Source organism: Vigna umbellata, chromosome 9 (genome assembly GCF_029865625.1).
Source record: "Vigna umbellata cultivar VRB3 chromosome 9, Vumbellata_1.0, whole genome shotgun sequence".
NCBI classification, from domain to species: Eukaryota; Viridiplantae; Streptophyta; class Magnoliopsida; order Fabales; family Fabaceae; genus Vigna; species Vigna umbellata.
The window spans coordinates 45,285,661-45,296,278 of record NC_142173.1 but is presented as its reverse complement, the minus strand read 5'-3'; the positions used below and the strand labels follow the sequence as shown (position 1 = coordinate 45,296,278).

The following is a 10,618-nucleotide window of genomic DNA, read 5'->3' as shown; positions in this document are numbered from 1 at the left end:
TTAATGGAAGCACAAGTTCTGAATGGAGATTAGCCTCAAGTACAATTTCTCCATCAGGGTTAAAAGTTTTGTTACCTCATGTTGCGATTTCCCTGCATAATCTCGCAAGAGAGATCTAGCAAGTCTGTTTCGCAGCAATAACTTATCCGTGGGACAGGCATGAAATATAAAAGAGGAAAGATGATGAACAACAAGAGTATATGCAACTGATCCTCGAATTGCAGCTCTGTCAAGGGCGTCTGAACACCAAGACTTTGCATAAGCTTCCAAAATTGCTTCATTATCCTGCAGAGATAAGGTACACGATTGATGTTAATTTAAATACATTGCATTCTGAATCAATGACTAGTATGCATTGCAGGTGCAACCACTAGTGTAGTACTTCCTGAGCTCACAAAAGCTTCCTCGAAGTTCATAAAGCTACAGTACAACCAACGCAGTAAATTATTTAACACAAATTCTGCAGCATGGTCAATTACAGCAATAGATTAACATGACCAAACACTATCCACAAAGTTAGTGTTTGATAAGATCAATAAGAGCTTGTCTGTAATCGCCATCTTTATTTTTCTCCTCTTCAAAGTCTTCTTTATGTTCAATGAAAGTAAATGTTCTCTAGGAAAAAACTACACCTCTTCTTTCACAGAACCTTCGCAAGAAGCAATATTATTATCTATATCCTCTTTGCCTTCTGTTACATTTTTATTTTTACCTATATTGGTTAGTCCACTGCAAATACTAATACTAGGGCTAGGCAAATATCTAGAGAAAAAACAAAAACTCAGATAACACTGCTATGTAACCTTTTACATTTTCTGTGACATCTTGGATTGTATTTATCATATCGTTTTTGGGATTAGAAGTCTTAATAGGTAAATCCCCGTTTCTTAACCAATAATACACAAAGTAAAGGTCATAGATGAATAAAGCATTCATTTTAACATTTTAAAAAAATTAAACAATTTTATTTGATGCAAAAGAAGCTTTCCTTGTACTTTGTGGCATATGCTTTTATGATTTAAAGTAAACTTTTAAGCAACTACCTTTTGAAAATTTACAAAAGTATGCATACAATAAAATATAAATACCAGTTATATATTCAACCATATATCTTCAACACAGAAAGAGTCTTAACAAATAAACTTCAAATCTAATTAACTTTAAAAAATTGTCTTGTAAGATGAGATTTATACTTAGTTCTATACTATAATTTCTAATGGTTACTAGATATCCAACTGAACATATCAAAATAACAAATACTCAAACCGAATCAGAACATGGTAATGATCCATGGTAAAATAGTTTGATATTTATTGAATATATTTTCTTACCTCCGAAGGTTCAAGGTATCCTTCAGCACTCGACAAACATTTTTCTAAAGGTGGCAAAAGCTCAAGAACACGTGCATTGGACAGTGTATTCCAGGCAGCAAGGCGAATGGAAGTTTCAACACAACGATGTAGATAGACTGAAACTTGCCGGCCAAAAATCACATCACCATAAGACACAGCAGAAAACTGCTCTATAAGCTCTTCTATAAAAGTTGAGTAACTTTCATGAATCTCAGATTGGAACTGTAGAAACTCAAGATTCTCTTTATCTTCTGAAATAACGTCTTTACTTTGGTTAAGCCTTTCCTCGTCAACAAGCTCACCATATAGATCCTGCAAAGCTTCAAAATTATCCCTGCTCCGATCATGTTCAAGTATTTCCATTCCAACAACAAAATTGACAGACAAGGAATGTAACTTCCATGTTAATGATACATGATGAACAGGAGAAGGAATGTGGCCTTGAAAAGTGGACATTGCTTCAACACCTAAAACAAAGAAAAGTCCACATCTGGCAACTTCAAGCAAATTAGAGGAATCTTGTAGTACATCATCAATTTTTTGAGTACCAGCTCGCTTGCTATGGAAAATTGTTGAGATTGGACTGAGGTAAAAGTGAGCTGGAAGTGGTAGCTTCTGGTGAGCCCATTCTAACGTTAAAGAATTACAGCTTGGACTTACCATGGAAGACATGTCTGAATCCTCATAAATGGTTTCCAAACAAGTACCGACCTTTGGAGAGGTCTTAATGCCAGAAGAACTACTGCCATCAACAGCTTTCGACTTCACCTTTTCAGACAGCCATCTGCTCCTAAAATGAGATGATAACATATTGCTTAAGTGTATGTAATCCTCTTCTTCATGTTGCCAGCTAAAGGTTTTACCCCTCCTATTAGAGAGATAATTCTGTATACAGAGATCAAGGTGCTTCAGTAAAGAAACATGCAGTAGGAGATCCAATGTCTTCTCTACAACAACCTTATCTCTAGGCCCTGCAGTTAAGCACAATCCCAAGCTAGCATTAACCCTTTGCACAGTAAAGGCTGTTTCTTCTGTCACGACATCTTTAGATGCGTTTTCAAAAATTTCCAGCAAACAGACAAGAAATCTTGCATCTGTTTGTGCCAATAAAACTGTCACTGACCAAAACCCTCCACCTGGGGCACCCCATCCAATTCCTGCTCCTGGAACAGGTCCACCTCTGCCAAATGACTCAATGGATTGTACACGGTGCCACCCTGAAGAAACAGAAGACATGAAAACATCAAGCATATACCTCAAGTCAACCATAAACCCATTAACAATGCCACCCTTGAGTACTTTTCCTTCTTTCGAGAAACTTTGTTCTTCTTGGCTTGGGATGCCAATCTTGGCAGACTGTATAAGATTATCAATAGTAGTAATAATCTTCACAATTCCATTCAGACAACAGGTGGAAGCTAAAGACATTTCAAGATCATTCTTCTGCCTCAAATAAATTAGTTCCTTCATAAAAGATTCACCTTCAGAATCTCTACATTTTGTCCCAACAGATGCAGAAAATCCCAAAAGCCAATGTTTGATCAACTCAAGTCCAATCTTAGGTACAAATTCTGGAAGCCATGGCACATGCCCTTCAGTTTCATGAAAGCTGGTAGTACTCCCCCATGTCATCCTTTCAAGCACTCTGAAAAGCATGTTAGTCACTGCAGTATACGCCCACAATAAAGGAGTTGAAGAAAAACCTCGGAAACTATAGTCACATCTCCTGTCTTTCTGTCCCTCAAAGAATTTAGATACTTCCGGATCACTTATAGTCGCCATCCACCTTATGGCTAAGTCAACCATTGGACCAACATAACTCCAAGACCATACCTCTGAGTCACCAGTGAATTCTGGAAGTTTATTGTTTAAACACTGCTTTGAATATAAATTTGGAAGTCTTCCAGACAAAGACTCCAGAACAAGGTATGCTTCCCTGGAGATGGAAGTATATTCATCCAAAACATTGTTTTCAACAAGTTTTTCAAATGAAAGCGGTTTCAACCAAAAAGAGAAGGCAGGGAACATTTCTGAGAAGTACGACACACAATATCCATATTGAATGCAAACCCTCCAGAATTGCAGTTGTTCAACAATCAGAGCAGACATGAGTTTACATTTTTCCTTCCCTAACCTTAGCCAGTGGTCAACAGAGGAAGGACTTTGATACAAATTCCAAATCATAGCCTGAAAATGCCCTTTCTTTATAAACTCCAGACAAATTGTCTGGTTTAACCGAGCTAACACCTTGTCCAAAATAAAATAAAACATTAGGAATGATTATCTAGCTGCTGATGCAGAAATAACTTTACATAAGTTACAAGGGAAAATGTATCAACCTAGAAAATAAAACGGAAAATTACCACTCACCTTCAAGAGTCTTACAGATCTTATCATAGAAGATCGAATTTCAAAATTGTCATAAGTAAATCTATTCACAATTGTCTGAACAAGTCTTTCGCATTTCAGCACAGCATTAGCACATGTAGGTGAATGCCTCGCTAATGCAATAAGTATAGAAATAATACATTCTTCTAAAGCTGTCGTAGGATCCGTCTGCAACCATTAAAGACTAATGAATTTGACGTGGAAGTTCAAAAATTGTAATTTGTAAAACTGAAATATTCTTAACCTTTGTACACAAAATCTCATGACTTCAAATGTTTCAACATGGTTAATTATTAAGTTTTACCTCCAAAAGATAACGAAGTCTAGGAAGGATTCCCATGCGAACTAGACCTACAGTAAAATCTTGCCCAGCAACAACTATATCATCTTGAATAGTATGTTTTCCTTCGGTCTCATTGTCCATTGAATCGTCGCTGAAAGTAAGAATATTGGAAGGTTTAGCGCTGTACTTCCAGAAACCCCCTTGAAGGAATCCAACGTTAATATCTGGTCTGCTCCTAAAAACTGGAGCTGTGAAAATATCCATGTCACAAGTTGCTACCTTCTGGAATTAAAGAAATAAATTAATCAGATGAATATAATTTTAAACACAATAATATTATCAAATTAAAGATAATAACTATGAGAAATTCAATTACCTCTGAGATATCCCAGTAGTTCTCATTTGCATCACAACTCAATACACATTGAACAACTTTTGCACAGGCCAGAACTACAGAATTGTGATTATCATCAAGACATATCCTTCAAAAAATCAGAGCGCAACTGCCATCATATTAGGCTCGTATAATGAGGACAAAATAATTATATGACAACACAATTTAAGAGAATTGAAGTATTAATCAGAATATTTTTCATAAGCTACTCATAAGAGTGCATCAAACACATCATAAAGCTACCCTCTAGCCTCACCAACACTCCATGTTATTAACTACATGGGGACAAAAGGATGATGAGTCAAGTACATCTCACTCTTCCAATAGAAATCTAGAAACAGCTATGCAGGTAATAAAATTACCCAAAGGGAGGCTGTTGTTCCAAGTATGCAAGCTAGGAAGAAGACCACAATAAAAAATAGGAAGATCCAGAGTACACAGTAGCTAACCGCAAATCATAATAATTAACAAAGCTTATATAAGCACAGAATTTATTAATATATAAGAAAAATAGAAAAATATAAGAGGTTAAGAAGCCTCAACAACTAAAGACTCGACAACCAAAAATTAAGGTAAAAAACAAAGATCAATAAACATGCAAAACATGCCAATGTCTCCATTGATCTAACAAAAACAAAAACTAAAAAAGACTATAACCAGAACACCACAAAGAAGCTAGGAAAACTACTTGATCCCTAGTGAACCCAATAGAAGACTCATGAAGAGATGAAGCAAGCATTTCTATCCAAAAAAGTATACCCAAAGAAAAAGCAAGAACAACCAAATCCTCCAAAATTAACATACAGGAACTGCTGAAGATTCTCCAACAAAAGCCAATATTCACTGAAAACACCAAACAAATTATTCCAGAGAAAGGGAACTGCTGAGTAACATTAGAACAAATAAGAACCAATGTAACAGCTAAATCTACGCATCATGCAGTAATAAGGGCTCAAGAGAAGGCAGATATACATTTTCAAATTTGACCAATAAAAACTTCAAAAAGAGGGAACAGAAGGAAAGACCAGCTAGCTGGAATGAAGAAAAACAACCACAAAGAAGACATAGCCGAAAACTAAGCAGTAGAATAGTGATGGAGTGGTTGGATCACAGGATATAATCAGTTTGACAGTTTGATTTCATGTTAATATTATACAGATTTAAATAAAAAAGGAGAGCTGGAGAGAAAGGTATCTTCATTGGTGAGTAATGACGTGTTACAAAAAGACAGCACTAATTGTCATCCCCAAGAAAGGGTGCCAATCCTAAATAAAAAGAAATTATGAAAAAAATAATTAAATATGGAAATCACTCCCAAGATATTAACTAATATAGTCTAAAATATTCCAAGTCATCATAATCATGTTATCAAATATTTTAACACAAATAAGGCTGGCTTCTAGAGTAGCAAGACAGTAAATACTCAATAATGTCAACAGATATTTGCTCTCTAGCTTCTTCGAGTCTATGTCACGTGCCAGATGGGCATGATATTACTAATTATATACATAACCAAGACTGAGATTTACTTAGATACAAACTAATCAACTCGTGCGCTAAATTATTAATTGCAATAAAAGCAGCAATATTAATTTTCTTAAAAGAGGAAAAAGATAACCATGCAACTTCACTCAGTCATACAAGGTAGTTGACAATATCAACAGCTTGGACCAAAAAGTAAAATTTACCTAAGTGACAACACAAGCTCAGGTTCTGGACCCAGTGCAAAAGCCCAAACAGCCTCCCAGTCAACTGATTTGTCAACTTTGCTCTCATGTTTTGTCATATGGCCTGTTCTGTCTTTACAAATATAGTTCAATGCCTTATCAAGCAAAGATGACAGGAGATGCAATGCAAGGGCCCTTTGTCCAGGAATCTAAACAAAAATATTGGCAAATGCTAAATTACTAAAGGGGAAATATTATAATTTTCTTTATCTAATATCCATAATTGTGAAGCCATCTAAACTGTTCCAAATTCAGACATCCAATATACTGCATACAACTGAAATATACACCAATTTCGACAAATAACATACCACACTTCTAGTGAGTGCCACTGCTTCTTTAATTGTATAACCAGCAGCACCAGGGTCTCCCTCGGTCCGCAGATAGTCGCGTTCAGTGACATTATCTGTATAATGACAGAGAATTGTCACGTAGAAAATTCAAAATTTATATGTTCAACCCCAACCTATTTCCAAAGTAAACATGATATCCACGAATATTGAAATCTATATTCACACCTCCACTCTGTTTTATGCAAATGTTAACAACTAGTATACTTAATATAGAACAGGAAGCAACTAATATAATCTATGAACTTGGAAACATTTGGAAGCAAAGGAAGCTTCAATCAGAACAGCTCTGTTAATTTCTAGTACAATTCCGAGGGGTTTGGATAGGGGGCATTAATATACACAGCTCAATGCTCTTAGACAGACCATAATTTAGCAACACTATTGATCTTATGTTGCCTGTATTTTGCATTTACTGGGAATATATTGCCTAGATGATACACATGGAAATGCTAACATGTAGATAGAGATTAATGAAAGCAAATATTTGTTTGATGAAAATTCAAATGTTTTTCAAGTCCAACGTAATTTTCCTCCTCAAAGGTGTTAGAGATCTCACATCGATAAAACAAATTTACAATATATAAGTAAAGGCAACCTTCACCTTACAGGTTTATTTTGTGAGGTTAAGTTAGACATATGTTCACTTACTAAGACAATATTAAAGCCTAACCTAGCAAGGCTTGTTGAGCCTATTGTGTCACCCACTATTACACCGTTGTCGAACTACTTACAAATATCTTGTCCCACAAGTGAGATGTCCATGCCTTGATGGAGGAGGTGTGTTGGAAATTCTACATTGACTAGAGATAAGTTCAATTTACAATATATAAATAAGAGCAATCTTTACCTTAAAAATCAATTTTGTAAGGTTAAGGCATGCATATATCCATTTACTAAGAGGCCAAATCATGTAATTGTATTAAAATCAGAGTCCCAAATTCCAAATATTAGGACAAATAAGTATCCCCCACTGTCAAAAAAAGACAGACTGAAAAATTGGGGACCGAGAAGTTAAGTGTAGGCGTCATTCACCCAAGTGTATGTCCTGAAGAAAGATGGGGGATGGTGATTTTGTGTTGATTGGATTCAAAATCAGGTTACCATCAAACAAACAAGGATGAGGAGGATGATATTAAGGAAACGTCCTTTTAAACTCATGATGGACATTATGAATTGGTATCTAGTTTGGTTTGACTAATGTTCTTCAACTTTCCAAACCTTAATGAATGAGATGCTAAAAACCATTTTGAGGAAGTTTGCGTTAGTGTTTTTTTTTTCATGACATTCTAACTTTTAGCACCAATCAATAGGAACATGTGCAACAATTGGAAGTAATTTTGGAGGTATTGTTACAACATGATATGAGAGTAAATAAAAAGAAGTAGCTTATCGGCTGGAACTTCTGCCCCATTCCACCCCATTCCAAAGAGCACCTGATATTCCATGTGGCACTTTTTAAGAATGTTATACACCCCACACAAAAGACCTCAGCCCCTTCCTAAAGTACTACCACTAGCTCACAAGTTGAAATTGTTTCAAGAAGCTTTTGCAGGATTGAAAAATAAATGATGTTCGCCACAGGAGATTCTCATTAAATGGCAGCAGTTACCAGAATTAGAAAGCAGTTGGGAGAGACTTTTAGTTGTGGCATAAAATTTTCCACAGTTCCACCATGAGGACAATGTGCATCTTCATGGGGTGGGTATAGATAGGGTATGGGCCCCTATTGCAAAGGTTTATGAAAGAATAAATAAGGAAAATGGGAAAAAAGTTATATGATGCTAGGAGTTAGTTACGATGTCAGCAGAGTTAGTTAAGAGTAAGAGAGGTCAGTATAAAAAATGAGGAGAGAGAAGCTGAGGGCACGGGATATATTGTTGGGAGGATTCTGGTTCCTCAATGAACCATTGCTATTCTTTTCTGTAATATCTTACATTTTGGAAATAAACACTGTTACTTTCTTGTTCTGGAAATTCATTTGGTTTCTGATCCAGTTTCTATATAATCTATCAGAAATAACTGACCAATAAAAAAATTCTTAGCCAATATATATCAGTTTACAGAATCCATAACAGTATAAAAAGATACTATAACATGCAAGGATATACAAAGCATCATATTGACATTAGAACTCAAGATAGTTAAGAAAACATAAGAATAGAAAGGTGTACCGTAGACTGATGACTGTTCAGAATCAACAACATCCCCATCCAAAGAAAATCGTAGCTCTCTAACAGCCTCAACTCTATTGCTCCAAGCATTCCATGTGCTACTACTAGCGGTGGTTGAAGTCTGTGCGCTAATTTTGTTATCATCTAGCTTTTTTTCGGATGGTGATGTCATCACTGTATGAGAAACACCATTCTCTGTGTGCAGATGCTTGGCATCCTGAAGACTCTGATTATGTCCCTTCAAAGATTCTGAGCCAGTGCCCACTTCTGATTCAGTGCCCACTTCTGATTTTAAACCATCTCGTTTCTTCAATTTCTCGTGCCCCCTCTTCTGTAGTACTTTTAGTAATGAAGGGTTCATCTTCGCCATTATCTCAGCCTGGGCTTCTGCAATCTCCTCAGCTGACATTTGCTGAATCCGAACTTGATTCTCATAATCAATTTCACTTTCCAGTGACACAGACTTTTGGTCACTAATGATACTATTGGAACTAGAAAAAGACGGCATGTTTGAATTTAAGTGAGTTTGCTTTGGTCTTTGCACATCTAGAGATCCAAAATTGTAATCAGACATCCTATCAGAGCAAATTTGGTCTAAACCAGAATCAAATTCACTTTGGTCCTGATGATGTGCCTTATTTGATGTATCTATATCCATAATCTTTGTTGAACTGATAAACCCACCATCTGAGTCATCTAACAATGGTTTCATATCCACTTTCATCTGAGAAATAATATTACTATCAGAAGATGAAGTTTTCTTGTTTAGACTCTTACTGCCGTTTTCATACTTCTTTTTCCCTGTACTTTGGCTAAATCTTGACACACCCTCCTCTGATTCCTTCACCAAAGAAGAACCATCATCCGAACTGATCTCTTTCCATTTTCTAAAATCCAAACCCTTTTTCCTCCTCCTTTCTACCGGCTTAGCAAAGGCCGAAACTCTTTCAAACTCCTGGAAATTTTTATCTTCTTCATCCTCAACGTTATTGTCACCATCATCATCCTTTCCATTAGTCAGTGGACGCCAATGCTGTAAAACCACCAGAACCTAACTATCAGTCCAAAAAGCTTACTACACTTTACACAAGTTACATTCATAGTAAACTAAAACGAATCAACGTAACAGTCACATTTTCATTTTTCATAGCCTTCTTAGACCTTTGAGGCTCAACAGACATGATGAACAGTTCATTGGTTACTCCTACATAGATTTTTTTTTCACACAAAACCAAGTAATACTAACTAATTTATTCTCATATCTAACGGGAGACAAGAATAAAATCCCTCTATTTACTTTTGCTGTGTTCACTAAAAAACACGCTAGAGGACAACTTAAATAAGAAGAATGCAGTGAACCCCACCACATGCCAAAACAAAGTAGAACTTCGTATATATCTCCAATTAACACTCACGAAATCTAAATTCAAGCATACCCTCCTCGGTTAAACTCAATATAAACATAGAAAACATGAAAAGACTATTTGTTTTTTCTTTTCATACTTTACTCATCACAACACATCTTCGTTTCAATTAAATTCAAGCATGATACAATACAATATAAGAACAAAAAAGCTTTACAGTGAAAAGGGTAGCCGAAAGGGGAGTTCAAGGAGAACGAAAGGGCACTTACAGGGCCATGTGAACGGTGGCGCGCAACGGGGAAAGGTAGAACAGTGGATTTGGGAAAAGAGATGAAGGGTGTTGTGGGGTTGTTGTGTGAATCAGAGATACCCTTTTCCACGATGGAACCAACCAATTGAGAGGCATCTTTTTCGTTTATTTGCAGTGAACTCGTGCTCAAAATCTTCACTTTCTTAGGTTGTTCTCTTCCCTTTGGATGATTCTCCATAGCAGTTGGCACACACTTCACCAACACCAAAACAGAACAAAGAGTGAGAGAGGGAAGAAAAAAAACGAAACTATGAAGGGTTGGACTCCGGAATTAGG

General features: G+C 36.2%; 1 protein-coding gene across 1 annotated transcript; it reads right to left on the bottom strand.

Moving 5' to 3' along the window:
• On the bottom strand, positions 1-10,575 carry LOC148193674 (transcriptional elongation regulator MINIYO-like). Its single transcript, XM_088099482.1, has 9 exons — positions 10,302-10,575; positions 8,669-9,701; positions 6,456-6,550; positions 6,106-6,293; positions 4,400-4,505; positions 4,045-4,305; positions 3,723-3,908; positions 1,332-3,599; positions 1-285 (listed from the first exon to the last, which is right to left on the bottom strand). The coding sequence occupies exons 1-9, from the start codon at positions 10,518-10,520 to the stop codon at positions 1-3; spliced, it is 4,641 nt and encodes a 1,546-aa protein (XP_087955608.1). The 5' UTR covers positions 10,521-10,575.
• Between the last annotated feature and the right edge of the window lie 43 nt (positions 10,576-10,618).